We start from the raw sequence: 16176 nt of genomic DNA on the forward strand, positions 1-16176 counted from the left end.
AGCATCTTGATATAGCACACCTGTGAGGTGGGATGGATTATCTCAGCAAAGGAGAAGTGCTCACTATCACAGATTTAGACTGGTTTGTGAACAATATTTGAGGGAAATGGTGATATTGTGTATGTGGAAAAAGTTTGTTGAGTGTACTAATTTCCATAGTGGAGAATAAAAACTAAAGAAAAAGAAGCACAATCAATGGTTTGTGCAAAAATGTGAAGAGAAACAACCTCATGACCAGTGATGGCATGATGCAATCTGTACATCGACCACTAGATGTCAGTAAATCCTCCACACTGTTGCTTTAGTATAAAGTCTGCAACCTGAGGGTTACCATTTTTCCATGACCTGCGGCTCTGCAGACACATGTTGCTGCACCAGAAGGGCGTTGCGTTTGACAGCAACATCCTCAGACACAAAAGCTTTTTGTTGTCGTTGTGTAACTGGCGGCTTTTCTGTTGCTGCAGGACAAACACGCGTTAACGCTTTGTGAGGTTTTGTTCATTAAGACATTCCTCTGCGGATTGGGGCGACACACACACACACACACACACACACAGAGGGGGTCTTTACATAATAAGGTGAAATGCGCCCTTTAAAAGCGGGCTTCTTTTAGGGGCGCCGAGGAGGCGCATCGCAAACGCGCGGAGCAGCGAGTGGAAAAGTCTGGAAACAGCCACACTTTGTTGCGTCAAATCGTCTTCACGATGGTGTCCTCTTCCCCGCTGGATGAGGGCTTCTCCGAGCTGGATGTGTTCTCTTTGGGGTCATGCCTGATGGTGGAAGGTGAGTGATTTTAGCGCGCAGTAGTGCGCAATTAACATGTGACACCACCGGGCATCGCGCGCGGGAAAACTCATCATTTATCCCGCCAAAAAACATAATCCATTGATATATCAAAATGGATTTTTCAGTTTCTTCATCCTTATGTTTTTTTGGCGCATTTTTGCGCACTGGTTTGCATCCATTCGGTCCTCACTGGCGTTTTTGCTGGTTTGCTTCACTCCCTGACACAGGTCTGCTGGGTTTCTTCTTAAATGCGGTGACGGTGGTGGCTTTCTTCAAAGTGAGAGAGCTGAGGACACCCAGTAATTTCCTGGTGTGCAGTTTAGCGCTGGCTGATATAGGCATTTCCGTCAACGCCACTGTGGCTGGTTTTTCCAGTTTTCTGAGGTGAGTGGTGTAACCGTCATTTCATAACCAACTGCCACTCCTTAACCACGTGTTGCTGCAATAACAACATAAAAAAAGAAAGACCAAATGGACGCAGTATTAAATTATTGGCAAGTACAGGTAGTTTTTAATGCAGCTTATTTCTTGCACCATGAACAGTGAGGACTTGCACGCAAAAATGTAGATGAGTGGGTGAGGGAGTGAGTGAGTCAGTCAGTCAGTCAGCCTCTTGATCTTTTCAAACTGCTATTACATTCAATAACTTCAGGTCATAGTGTCATAATTTTACACCAGTATTCTTCCACTAATAGTAGATCACGTTTTTTCACCAATCGATGACGATGTGTTGCACTTTGGAACTCACTCCCTGATGAAGTGAGGTTGAGGTCCCTTGGCAAGTTTAAAGCTGCTCTGCATTTGTGCTTAAATGGTGAATTATACACATACATCTTCAACTGCTTATCCGGGATCAGATCGTGGGGGCAACAGCTCCAGCAGTGGACCCCAAACTTCCGTTTCCCGAGCCACATTGACCACCTCTGACTGGGGGATCACGAGGCATTTCCAGGCCAGTGTGGAGATATAATCTCTCCACCTAGTAGTCCTGGGTCTTCCCCTGGGGTCTCCTCCCAGCTGGATGTGCCTGGAACACCTCCCTAGGGAGGCACTCAGGAGGCATCTTTACCAGATGCCTGAACCTCCCCAGGTGGCTCCTTCAACGTGAAGGAGCAGTGGCTCTACTCTGAGCTCCTCATGGATGACAAAGCTTTATCTCTAAGGGAGACACCAACCACTTTCCTAAGGAAACCTTTTTTGCCCGCATGTACCCGCGCTCTAGTTCTTTCGGTCATGACCATAGATGAGAGTAGGAATGGAGATTCACCAGTAGATCAAGAGCTTCACCTTTTGGCTCAGCTCCCTTTTCGGCACAGCAGTATAGCGCAAATGCAATACCGCCCATCTTCGCTGATTCTCCAGCCAGTCTCACACTCCATTGTCCCCTCACTCGTGAACAAGACCCCAAGGTACTTGAACTCCTTCACCTGGGGCAAGACCGCATTCCCTACCCGGAGTAGGCAATCCATCGGTTTCCTGCTGAGAACCATGGCCTCAGATTTAGAGGTGCTGATCCTCATCCCAGCCACTTCACTCTCAGCTGCAAACCGAACCAGTGAGTGTTGGAGGTCACCAGCCAATGAAGCCAGCAGGACCACATCATCTGCAAAAAGCAGTGATGAGACCCTGAACCAACCAAACTGGAATCCCTCCTCAGCCCGACTATGCCTCATTACCCTGTCCATGAATATCAGAAACAGGATTGGTGATAAGGCGCAGCCCTGGCAGAGGCCAATGCCCACCGGAAGCGAGTCCGACTTCCTGCTGAGAACCCAAACACAGCTCTCATTTTGTGAGTACAAAGACTGGATGGCCTTGAGAAGGGACCCCCTCACTCTATACTCCCGCAGCACCTTCCACAATATCTCTTGTGGTACCCAATCACACCTTCTGCAAGTCCACAAAACACATTTAGACTGGATGGGCATACTCCCAGGCACCCTCCATGACCCTTGTGAGAGTTAAGTGCCGGTCGGTTGTTCCACGGGCAGGACGGAACCCACATTGTTCCTTTTCAATCAACGGTTCGACTATCGGCTGAACCCTCCTTTCCAGCACACTGGAGTAGACTTTACCAGGGAGGCTGAGTAGTGTGATGTCCCTTTAGTCGGCACACACTCTGTGATCCCCTTTTTTAAATATGAGGACCACCACTCCAGTTTGCCAGTCCTCAACGCAGTGTTGCTTACTATATTTTATTGAAATCCGTTCAGTAGTTTTTGAGTTACTGTGCTAAAAGACAAACAAACAAAAGACAGACAAATGTCTTATGAAAACATTACCTGCACCAAGGATGTAATGAGGACAAATTCTGTTCTATCTGGTGTACTTATGATGTGCCAGATCAGACCTGGATTTGATTCACGATTATACTAAGTCTGCCTTTCCTTACATAACTCCCAACACTCACATAGGACTTACTTCTTGGTTCTTCTGTGGTTGAAACTCACATATTGTGTGTCTGCCTCTTGAACACCGGACACCGTGCATTGGCTTGTTGTCTTGCCAAAATAACCATTTGGGGGAATTAGTATACCTTAAAATAATGTTCTCTGTCTAAATATTTAATTGTTTTAATCACTATTGTTGAACCAGCAAATGTCTCCACTTACAGCAAATTCATTTAAAATAAAAACACACACACACAAAAAAATCAAAGATTTTTCACACGTTTATCTGAGATTAACCCTCTGGGGTCCGAGGGCATTTTTTGGACAGTTCACTCGCCTGGCATAAATGTTTTATTATTGCTGTTAACAGCTCTCCCTGGATCCCACAATCAAGTTTTATGTCTCTTTTTTTCAGGACAACCTGTACTTTCAGAATATATATGTTTTTGTTGTGTTTTATAAGTGTAATAAAGGTTTACTATCAAAAATAGGCAAGGAAAAAATAAAGCTAAAAATAATTTTTCACACACATTTATTCAAAGCACACAGCAAACTATAATAAACAACTGTTTTGACACTTTATAAAGGTAATTTGAGGTCTTGTGTGAAAGACTGTACAACAAAAAGGTTCAAACAGTAAACACAAATGCATATTTTGAACAATATATACAAAATGGTGTATGCGTTTTGTTGTCCATTGACATGGTATCCTCAAGCTGTCAGTTTACTGAACTCTGCCCTCCCCCCCTCTCTGCCTCCCTCCCATGGACTATAACTATATCAATTGCATTGAGTTCTTAATCAATTGTAGTAGCACTGAACTGGTTTTGCATTGTTGTACATTGTTATTATTTCTTTATTTGTTTATTTGGAAATTGCCCTCTTCCCCCTATGGCCCTCCTTCCGTGGATTATAGCCATCAATTAAAAGTATTGAACTGGTTTCTGCATTGCTGCACAGTGTCACAGTTTTTATATTTATTTATTTGGTCTGTTCTTACTCTTAATGCATTTTTTCAATATCTTGTTTTTATATTGCTGTCAAATGTCACTGTACAGATGTTATAAATGTTACATTGGGTATTTAGGGGGTTATTTATTGCACTGGTTGCTCTTTTTAACTATGTATGTGGATGCTCCAGATGTAATTTCGTTGTTCTTTGTGGCAATGACAATAAATGCTTGAATCCTTGAATACTTAAACAGTGCTTTACGCAGAGAAACCAACAGAGTTATCCAGTAACATTCACATGCAAACTAGTGGATCAATCCTGATTGTTACACACTCTTTGTTTGAGCACGTGAGATTGTCAGAGGCTCTCCGTGTGCTCCTGCTTTCACTGATCGCTGTGCGTAATGGCGCAGGGCGCACTGAGTATGTACTAATAGTATGTACTCATTGGAGCACCCAGGGGGCTATTCAAACGGGCCAACTAGTAACATATCACTCCTGAAAATGATCTTTGGCTTTTCATGTGAGGTAAATCTGCCCTACGATTGTATTTTGGAAAACCATGTGACAGTGAACCAATTCCGATTGGACACTCACATTGCGCACGTCATCACACAGCTTCTATGAGGAGTACAAAGATGGCCGATGGCTGGCTCGAAAGTCCGCGGAGTTAACTTTTCAGCAAAAAAAAGTAATTTTCTATATCATATCATTCAAAAGTTATTTATAATTTAGTAAAGCTTGGTCTTAGCCGTCGTATACAACGCTGTTGGCCCCAGAGGATTAAGGAGTAAAAACCATGACTTTATATTTGGATACATTACTTAGATGGAAATTGATCAAAACAACCACAGGTCAAAAAGAGTTCAAAGGTTACAAATGTTAAAACAGTGCTGTTTTTTGCCCAGAGTTATTGTACAGTTGAGACAATTACAACAGGTGAGCTATAGTCAGGATTGCATACATGTGTTGCTGCTTCTGTCACATAATGCATCTGCTTTGGGTCCCAACTGGAAACTACCCAAGTAGACAACCTCCCAAAGATCTGCTGCTGCCAGGTGTCATACACCTCACCCAATTTTAGAGGTTCTCATCACCAAGCAGACATTAAAAAGAAATGACTTCTCAAACTGACTTATGACCCCGTACCTGTTTATAGGTACTGGCCCTATGGCTCTGAAGGATGCCAGACTCACGGTTTCCAGGGCTTCCTGACAGCACTTGCCAGCATCCACTTCATTGCTGCTGTTGCATGGGATCGATACCACCACTACTGCACCAGTAGGTTACAGAAACAACTGATGCTGTCACGAATGCTCTCACTGGTTTCCTACACAATGGCTCACAGGTTCACTCACACTACATCAGGCAGATTTTTGTTTTTGTCTCACTGTTAAGTCAGCAGAAAAATATTTGTTGCTATCAACTTCAGTGGGATCTTGTATTTGTAGATGTTTTTGGGTTAAACTTCACTTTTCAAGAGACAAAAACGTTGCTAACCGGTCCAGTGTTGAGTTCCATTGTGAACACCGCCGTGGGCTAAATAGCTATACAGATAGAAGTCTATGGAACAAGCTAAAAATGTCAACGTAAACCTCTTCTTTTCATCACTGCATAGTAATAGTAGAAGTAATTGTGGCATGGAGAGGAAAGGTACATGTGTTCATGTTTACTTCACTGAATAAAGAAACTTTTTAATGACTGATTAGAAAATGGCTTACTGTGAGGTTTCGAGCTTGACCCAAAGTCTTACATTTGACAACTACTAAGCCAGTGATGGTGTTAGCGTTACAACTCGATGCTCGACCAGTTATCAACATGTTTGTCTTAAGTGAAAAACTGAACTAAAAAAAAAATGTGTTAAAATAGAGCCCTGTTTAACAAACCGGAACCGGGGCATTGTGAGTACTTGCTCAAGGAAATCCATTTAGAGCTTCGGCAATTGTTTAAAATTTACCATCTTGAGAAATCATGCACTGTAAAAGCCATATATGTATTTTGATGGCTGTGAGAGTTTGAGATGATGCATATCTCAACCTTCTTTTTTATCAGGAACAAAACTGCAGTGGAGTACTGCCATCAGTCTGGCTGTATTTATTTGGATATTCTGTACCTTCTGGGCAGCTATGCCCCTCATTGGGTGGGGAGAATATGACTATGAGCCACTCAGGACCTGCTGCACTCTGGATTACAGTAAAGGAGACAGGTTGGACATACACAGAGATACATAGTTTGTGTGTAAGATCATGAAACTGTGTTCTATGTTCTCTATAGAGAGAGCTTTACAATGTTGTGTTCTCATCTCCCCACAGAAACTATGTATCCTACTTGGTTCCCTTGTCCATCTTCAACATGGGCATCCAGGTGTTTGTGGTCATGTCTGCTTACCGGGCCATTGCACAGAAATTCAAAAAGACTGGCAACACTAGGGTTAGTAACCAACTGCATCCACTAACAAAATAAAGTACACAAAGGAGTTATTAGGCATCAGTTACTAACATTTAACAGCTCAGTAGTTAGCGCTCTGACCTCACACAAAGAAGGCCTGTGGTTCAGTTCAGTTGTTACAACGTTCCTTCCTATGTGGATTTTGGATGTACTCACATCATTAGCCTTGTTGACTAGGACCATGATTGTCCCCATTCCCCTGATGGCCTGCGCTCACTCTGCACTATACATTCGGGAACCAAGTATGTCTAAGTCACCACAACATAACTTTTGTTTTGAGAGCGATTGCTTTCCCACACACCACAGTTATGGAGTATGTCACTGAAATATTACTGTTTTTTTTTTTTTCAAATGAGATTAGTTTTACATGGGGAGGTGAAGTAATGAAATATTTATTATGACGGGATAAAAAAAAGTGCAACATAAATGACAAAAAAGCACAATATAAATGACAGCGATGGGAGTGGCTACTCAATATATGCCTGTCACTCCTCAAGAAATGAAAAGACAAAGAAAATACTAGGCTTTTGCACTTTGTGGGGATCGCCGAGCTGACATGAACTTAATCTCACAATTTCAGAGACTTTAGCCATAGTGTGTGTGTGTGTGTGTGTGTGTGTGTGTGTGTGTGGTGTGTGTGTGTGTGTGTGTGTGTGTGTGTGTGTGTGTGTGTGTGTGTGTGTGTGTGTGTGTGTGTATGAACAAATTGATGGATAAATTCTACAGAAGTAAAACTCATCTGTGAATGTGAAACCTGTACAACGTGACTGTCTCTCAAACGAGCCTTTACGTGCATTCATACTTGATATAAGTGATAGAAAGTCCTTTTCAATTTCAATTTATTTTCATTTATATAGCACCAAATCACAACAGAGTTGCCTCAAAGCACTTCACACAGGTAAGGTCTAACCTTACCAACCCCCAGAGCAACAGTGGTAAGGAAAAATTCCCTCTGAGGAAGAAACCTCAAGCAGACCAGACTCAAAGGGGTGACCCTCTGCTTGGGCCATGCTACAAACATAAATTACAGAACAATTCACAGAACAATTCATGGACGAATATACAAGAAATGCTATTGGCGCACAGGACAGGAGGATCGCCAACAAGAATACAACTCCCATCTCTGGATGGAGCTGCACATTAAACAGAGAGAAACAACAGAATCAGGCATCAGAAAGACAAAAAATACTGTATAATTTGCCAGCATTAAACAACAAGAAAAACAGAGAAATACTAAGGTGATCACCGGCCACTAGCCCTAAACTTCACTAAGAGACCCAGAATTTAGGTAAAGTTTCCACAAGATATCAGTGATGCATGTCTTCACACAGGATTAATATATCCTGAGGCCATTTCTATGAGGGGTGACTGAAAAAGTTTGAGGATGTGAGTCAACATTGTGAGTCAAAATCTCACACATTCTTGAGAAATGTTGTTTTCTGAGAATGCAAAACATGGAGAACCACACCCCACTTTTCCTGGGTCAGGCTCAAAACCTTTCCATCACCCCTCATATTTCTAAGATCTTGTGATATGTGCAGTATGTTTGATTGATAAATTCCTTACTGCATCATTTATTTGGACAATTATTTACCTGTTGATTAACTTTAGATTTTGTCAGTTTATACAGTTGATCGAGTTGTCCCTATTTTCATTTCATGTGTATTCAGTTAGTTGTACCTTTCTGTTCTGTAATATGGTTTATATTTAGTTAGTTTTATCATTAGTTTGTTATGATTCATTGGATTGAACACAGAATGCAGACATAAACCAAAACAGTAATGCAATAAGTCAGTTTATTTCCCAAGGGTGCAGTCCAAAACCTCAGGTTTTACAGAGAGGAGTTAGATGGATGCACAGAGGGAAGATAAAGATAATGAATGACAGCCAGCAACACATGCTAAACATTGACAAGGCAAACCCAAGAATGATCTAGAAAAGAAGGCAGAACTGCAACAAGCCTAAATAGAGGCACATAACGGGCCAACACGTAACAGGTGTGTGATTACAATGTGAAACAGCTGTGACATGGACCACGCCTACAAACACACAAAAGGACAGATCAGAGAGTATGAAGACATCAAAGTCCTCAGGAACAAGCGTGGGTAATGATCCAACATAGACCATAAATAAAGAGTGAACTAGAAACGAAAGCAGAACTCAAAAGTGGCTAAAGTATGAAAACAAAAGAACAGTGGCTAGAAACTAAAGAAGTCAAGAACATAAAAAGTAAAGGAACCCCCCCCCGCCCCGGTCAAGTCCACATGCTCATGAATTCAAATCATCTGTCTCAACATATGGCTTTAGAGGATTGTCTGGCTTTAGGAAAAAACTGTATGACCTTTAATACACAACACTACTGAGTACACCTCATTTTCAATTTATTCAATTTGTAGAGCGCCAACTCACGACATCATGACTCCAAGGCACTTCACATAAAACAACCCAAAAACAAGTCAAAATGAATTAAAAGATTAAAAAGTACAATTAAAAACACAAATAACAGAAATAATAAACATTAAAAGAAATAAAAAGGATAATAACAGCAATAAAAAGCATAATTACAAATATGCTAACTAAATTAGCGGGAGAATAAATGCATCTTCAATCTGGCTTTAAAAATGTCCACAGAATCTGACTGCCTTATAGACACCAGAAGCTCTTTGCCCCGCAGACTTATTATTCACCCTAGGAACACAAAACATTCCTGCATCCTGCGAGTGCAAGGCCCAGGCCGGAACGTAGGGTTTTACTAAGTTAGCCAGGTAGGGAGGTGCCACTCCATGAACAATTTTATAGGTTAGTAACAGAACCTTAAAATTTCTCTCACTCTCACAGAGACAGGCAGCCAGTGATGAGACGCCAGAATGGGTGTAATGTGGTCAAACTTTCTGCTTCATGTTAAAAGTCTGGCAGCAGCGTTTTGAACCAGTTGGAGACCCCTAATGCAAGACTGCGGTAAACCAGAAAATAGGACACTGCAATAAACCAATCTAGAAGAAACAAAACGCATGAATTAGGGTCTCAGCATCAGCCATAAACAGGATGGGACGAATCTTCTCTATATTTTGTAGATGGAAGAAAGCAGTCCTCATGATGTCCCTGATGTGGAGGTCACCTCTAGCTAGTTTGTCTTCCATCTGTTTTTTTTTTTTGTTTGTTTGTTTGTTATAGATCATCATTATTATTCATAAAAAAAAGTGTAATAGCCAAAATATTAAAACATCCCTCAAGCTTTTGGGTGCTGTTTACAGTATTTTCTTAAAATGACATCAAAATTTAAAAGAATAGGAGAAATTCTCCTCATAATGAGATCTATTTTAAACCTTCCAGCATAAGCACTCACGTCCTCACAGGCCTTTGTTTAGAGTAAGCGAACTGTGACATACTGTGACATACATCGGACACAGCTGCAGGACGAAGATGAACTACTGTATAAAACTAAACAAAGCAACTCTGAATGGACTGGAGATTGTCAGAGGATCAACCCAGTTCCTCCACTAAAGCAGCATGACCTCATTACTCCGAGTCATGTCACTTTGTGAGAGATAAGTACTGTATGTGCAAATGTATCAGGAGCACAACAGCTGACAGCCATTTCTCCAGTAACAACTGAGTTAATCATCAAATAGATTGTGGTCACGTGCTGCCTGGTATGTCAAACACAGGGCTCAAAGTTCCCACTTGTCTGAACATTGTAAACAAACTCTCTGTAATTGGCGTTTCAGTTGATGACCGATTAAATTCCCTACTTATTAAGCACACACTGCCTCCTGTTTTCTAGCGGCCAGCAGTAATTAGTTTTTCTCACACATTATCTCATTCTTGTGACACAGGATGTTTTTGTCTCCTGCAGTTTGACTGGTAACAAATATGTCTTGCTATAATCCAGCCTGTCTGTTTTTAATCCCCTTTACTTCTCTGAACCTCACCGGTCTGTAGTTCAATGCCAGCACTCCACTGAAGGTGCTGCTCTTCTGTTGGGGCCCCTATGGCATCCTGGCGTTCTATGCTGCTGTGGAGAACGCCACCCTGGTCTCTCCACAACTCAGGATGGTAAGGATGTTGCATTGCCACTCGTATAACCTGCTTACATCACACGTTGGATATTGAGGGCCCTATCTTGACGAGATAAGAAAAGTGCATAGAATTTGAGGTGCACCCAACTCCACTTTGCTATTTAAAACCCATGTAATCTGAGAGCAATGGTGGTAGTATTAGTCAATTAATTATGACTGTTTTGGATATAACATGAATTACATGAGCTTGCCATTGCCTTTAAGAGCCGTGTGCATGCTTAACATAAATGTGTGATGACACACATGTATGTGGCAACAATATACAGTATGTTAAAGTTCATGGCAGAAATTGTTGCCAGCAAGCATGATAAACATGCATTGTGAACCCACTTAGAGAATGTCATGAACACCTGATATTGTGCTGTTAAATACTACAAACACACTGCACTTTAGATCAGGTTTTTGGTGGTCTATGCTGTAGGTCTTCACTAAATGTCCTGAATATACACTTTTCATGCATCCTCACTGAAAAATTCATGACCTATGCATATTTATATGCATGCAAATGAAGCAGGAACCCTTTCTGCCAAGCCTGTTGCCAAAGTTTGCACTTTAATGTCTATATAAATTTTTAGGCCCCTTCACACATAACATGATTGAAGCCGAATAGCGCACGAAGGAGGAATTGCATGCCATTCGTGAAAAATCGGAGCTGGCTCTTAATGCCTCGTACACCTGTCGATACAACTATTTGTGTACATCAGCGGCCGAAAGACAGAGAGTGCCCTGTGAGAGCCTATTCGATCCCTATCGCGGCAGGTGTCCGCCAAATTCCAGGTGACACACATAAACATACAACACAGCTCGCTGGACACTTAGAAATGTGGTGCCATTTGCGCTGTTAGCACGAAAATAGTGCAGACGACCACTTTCATGCTGGATGTAATTTTTCTAAGTGCCCCCACGACTGTGGCGTTGCAAAGCAACACATGTGGCATGCATGTGTATCTCACATGTGTTGCGCACCCCCCCACAACACATGTAGCGTGCGTGTGTTTTGCGTGCCCCTCCCCTCCGCAACACATGTGACATGCCAGACCGGGGGGGGACACACTTGCAATGAATGCTGACATGTATGTACAGATGGGGAGCGGTCATCCACGTCTGAGAGCACACAGCACGGTGAGCCATCTCCCAGCTGATCGCCAGCCAGAGACTCACTGACACCTGCAAATAACAGCTCACTGCACACGACATATCACATTTAAAAACACAGAGACCACCGCCAGAACAGGTATATAAATAAGTACTACAATAACTACATACACAATTACATAACAAAATAACTTAAAAAATGATCACATAGCACAGAAACAGAGTGACACATTGGTCTTTGCACTGAACGGACGGGGGCGTGGCCACCAACAGCAGCAGCTGTTGAGATCTCCAGTTCTGGATGTCATGACTGGGGAACACGTACCGTGTTTTGATGGACATGGCCTTACAACTGTCCACTGTGACGCATGTGTATCTGCTTGCTGTCCTCATGTGGACACACATAAAAACATATATCACTTTTGCAAAGGGCTGCAGCGAGTGCACGGCGTGCACATTGACAGGCTGTCCCAGTTGTAACGGACCATCAGATCATGTGGTCACGCAGCAGGCGATCTGAATGTCATGTCTGTATGACAGGACACGCATGTCCTGTCAGCTGTTTTGTCAGTTATTACGGTGTTTTTTTTTTTGTTTGTTTGTTTTTTTTTTTTGCTGTAATTAAAGACGACGAAAACTTCCTCTTCGTCGACATCATTTAATTTCTCTTTTTTTTATTTTTTTTTTTTATGTTTATCTCCTTGTTGATTTTAGGCATTTTACGCTCCTGTTGTAAGACAGTGATGTTAGCGCAGTACTCAGAGCTTTTGTAAATTGCTGGTTCGAATCCTTGCATTTATTTAACCACAGGGTTCTGTATTGGGTCCCCTTTTATTTATTATATATATCAACCCAGTGATTTTCACCAATTATACACCAGTATCTCATCTATCAGTGTCCGGTGATTGTAGTAGGATTAAATATTGGACATTGTTGTGTTTTTTTTAATGGTGTATAGCTTTTATTTTTTGTTTCACATCAGCGGCGCATTGTGGTTCCACATTTCAGCCTGTTTTTATTTTTATTTTTTCTCCACATTAGCAGCGTGACGTGGTTCCACACGTTCAAGCTGCTCACAATGTGTTCCCGCTGTGACAGTTTCGTGCATGCACGTGCGTGTGCACAAAACCATCACAGCAGGATCATTCACGCCTTCCCGACCGTGTGTCCCTCCCGACATCGACTCGATGTTTTCGGGCATGTTTCACCGTGATTCGCCCTGATTCCTACTTATCCGTGCTATGTGTGAAGGAGCCCTAAGGGGTGCAACAATTCACCAACAGGCGTTGGAAATCGGTTTTAAAGTAAGCGATATGACATCTGGGTCAATGAAAATGTACCATGAGCTGGTTGTTGGCCTGATTGTAATAGCCTATCAAAGATCACTAATGCTCCATGTGGATTAAGAATGAAAAGTCCATTTAAGTGCTTGTTAAAGAAACAACCAAACATCAAAATATGCAGCTGATTCTCAGCACATACAAATTTATGCTGTTCTAACAAGCTCAAAACCGCTTCTTCTGGGTTTCTTTTATGCTGCACTTTCTGCTAGGCTACAGTATATGGTGCTGCCCCCCAGTGGTGAACAAAAGCTGAGCAGAGGCAGCAACAACAAGTTACAGCACAGTTAGTAAAGACTTGAACAATGTCCTTGGTTTTTTATATATATATATATATATATATATATATATATATATATAATGTGTATTTGAAGGTAAACAAAACTGCTTTTGGATTACTCTAATCATTCATGGGAAAATGTGTACATTAAACAAAAACAAAATGTATCAGATGAGATTATATCACACCAAACTGAATCATTCCATAATATGTATATGTCACGGACATGAACCAGTGAAGCTCTTCAGCATCTCACCATGTAATTTAGGTCCTTCAGACTTTTCTTCAGTACATGCTGCTGGGGAGCATTAGCATGGCTAAAAATGTTCATCCCCACAACTATGGCTCTCTTAACACCCCGCCTTTTTAATCATTTTTTTTATTTGTGCCTCACATGCCTAGAAAGTCCTCACCATCTCATTTAGGTCTTTCGCACTTTATTTTCAGTAAATGCTTCAGGGGAGCATTAGCATGGCTAAAAAAACTTCATGCAATTTACACACTAAATAGTCACTGATTGACCTCATGTGCTGTCAAGGTGGGCGCTGACTCTCACTTTAGCGTTCCCGGATTCAGTGTCGACCCAACATTTAGCATTTCCTGTTTTAGTGTTGACTGTGCACTGAATTTGCGCAAAATCTCCTCTATTCAGAAAATTGAGACAAACAAAAAGTTACACAAAAACCTTGCAGAAGATAAAGATACCAACGCAAAAACAACATAATAAAAAACAGGTTAATATCCTCTGCTGTAGCTCCAGGAAGTGTTCCACAGTTGACATTTCAGTGTCAATTTGCCAATGAATTCCCGCAAGATCCCACTAGAGCTCCCCTATTGTCAATCCAAGAAGTGTTCAACATTTGACATTTCCTGTTTCACAGTGCACCTGTTTCAAAATTTGGCACTTCCTCTTTGGCACTTCCTGTACCAGGAGCGAACTCGTGCCGCTTCTGCAGCACTTTGCTCATATTAAAAACTATCAGCCCTGAATTGTATCACAGCTGTGATTGGCCTGTTAAAAATTGTGATACAAGAAATTGATTTTGTAAAATACGCAGATTTGAGGCAGTGCATTTCTTAAAGGTTTACATGGCTCTTCATAACCTTCTTTACTTTCATGTCTTCTTACAGATTCCTCCGATCCTGGCAAAAACCTCACCGACTTTCAATGTTTTCCTTTATGCATTGGGAAATGAGAACTACAGAGGAGGTATCTGGCAGTTACTTACAGGGGAAAAGATTGCTGCGCCTCAGACTGAGAACAAATCCAAATAAATTAAGCTTGTAATAATTGCACCCACTTGCAGTCCTTGTGGTTTCTCACAGGGATTTGTTTTTTGTTTTTCTGTTTGATACGGTGCATGTGTTGTAGCCTTTGTCCCTTGCAGCACGTGTCATGGGTTGTGCATCACATGCAAGGATTTTGTGAACTGTAACTGTTTGTGGTCATTGTGAAAAAACACTGAATTTACTTGAAACAAAGACTTTTCTTGTATCTTTCCTTGTACAGTAAATGTGGCCAATTCTGTAAAAACTTGATTTTTGTTGGGGGGTTTTGTTGTTGTTGTTTTTAGATCACAGTCATCGAATTTGAGGAATTTAATGTAATATTTGTTTTCAGCATACAGAAGCATAATAGAGTCAGTCAAAGAAAACTTGAACTGCTACATTTTCTTAAAACATGCATTACGTATGGTTGATCTAAGCAATGACTAAAACCTAAAATAAACCAGCTAATAAGTATTCCGCCCACAACAACAACAAAGCAGTTGTTTCTCCTGTCAGTAATCCCTTTATGTGCAAAAATCAACAAAAACACAATTTGATTGTTTATTTGGTTGGTTGTTATGTATATATATATATATATATATATATATACACACACACACACACACACACATATACAGTTGTGCTCAAAAGTTTACATACCCTGGCAGAATTTTTTTTTTTTTTGGCCACTTTTAAGAGAATATGATTGACAACACAAAAACTTTTTTTTCCACTTGTGGTTAGTGGTTGGGTGAATCCATTTATTGTCAAACAACTGTTTCCTCTTTTTAAATCAAAATGACAAGAGAACTACCCAAATGACCCTGATCCAAAGTTTACATACCCCTGTTCTTAATACGTGTATTGCCCCTTTAACATCAACGACAGCTTGGAGTCTTTTGTGGTAGTTGTGAACGAGGCTCTCTGATGGTAAAGCTGCCAGTGAATACTTTTTGGACTTTATTTACATCAATTACAAAGAAATACAAACAATATGGCACTATATGGTAAATCTGCATGGAGTAGACAGATCTCAAAAACGGAGTGACTGTGCAAGAAGGAGAAGAGTGAGGAAAGCCACCAAGACACCCAGACAACCCAGGAGCAGTTATGGGCTTATGTGGCTGTGATTGGAGAAACTGGACCACATTGGATTCAAACCTGGGATTTTCTTACTGTGAGGCAACAGTGCTAACCACTAATCCACAGTGGAGCCTTCTTTTATTAGCATTTTACCTGAATTCTCTGTTATAAAGCATGGAGTTCCACAGGGATTGGTCCTCAAGCCACTGTTCTCTTCATACTTAGCACCTTTGGTACACTGATATGTAACTTGGGGTTGATTTATTTATTTATTTTGCTCTGCAAGTGATGTACAGTTGCACGTGTCTGTTGTCACAGGAAAGGACTGTGGGCCTGTTAAACTGCAGGTGAGGGGTTGGATGTCATCAAATTTCCTGTCACTAAATTCTGATGAGAATGAAATAATGGTTAAAGGTCCCACTCGGCTGAGGCAGTATATGACCTATATGACCATT

The 16176-nt window shown here is 41.3% G+C and overlaps 1 protein-coding gene across 1 annotated transcript; it reads left to right on the forward strand.

The window, feature by feature from the left end:
• The first annotated feature begins 344 nt into the window (after positions 1 to 344).
• rgra (retinal G protein coupled receptor a) lies at positions 345 to 14908 on the forward strand. The gene is made up of 7 exons (XM_034185459.1): positions 345 to 783; positions 1014 to 1170; positions 5287 to 5408; positions 6180 to 6333; positions 6440 to 6557; positions 10518 to 10631; positions 14501 to 14908. The coding sequence occupies exons 1-7, from the start codon at positions 705 to 707 to the stop codon at positions 14642 to 14644; spliced, it is 888 nt and encodes a 295-aa protein (XP_034041350.1). The 5' UTR covers positions 345 to 704; the 3' UTR covers positions 14645 to 14908.
• Positions 14909 to 16176: the final 1268 nt, after the last annotated feature.

This window comes from Thalassophryne amazonica, chromosome 13, assembly GCF_902500255.1.
Source record: "Thalassophryne amazonica chromosome 13, fThaAma1.1, whole genome shotgun sequence".
NCBI classification, from domain to species: Eukaryota; Metazoa; Chordata; class Actinopteri; order Batrachoidiformes; family Batrachoididae; genus Thalassophryne; species Thalassophryne amazonica.

Excerpts from the sequence above, each read along its gene's own strand:
- rgra (XM_034185459.1), top strand. The coding sequence starts at position 705 with ATGGTGTCCTCTTCCCCGCTGGATGAGGGCTTCTCCGAGCTGGATGTG. Across the intron at positions 784-1,013 it reads GTCATGCCTGATGGTGGAAG|GTCTGCTGGGTTTCTTCTTA; the intron begins GTGAGTGATTTT and ends TCCCTGACACAG. Across the intron at positions 6,334-6,439 it reads GATTACAGTAAAGGAGACAG|AAACTATGTATCCTACTTGG; the intron begins GTTGGACATACA and ends ATCTCCCCACAG.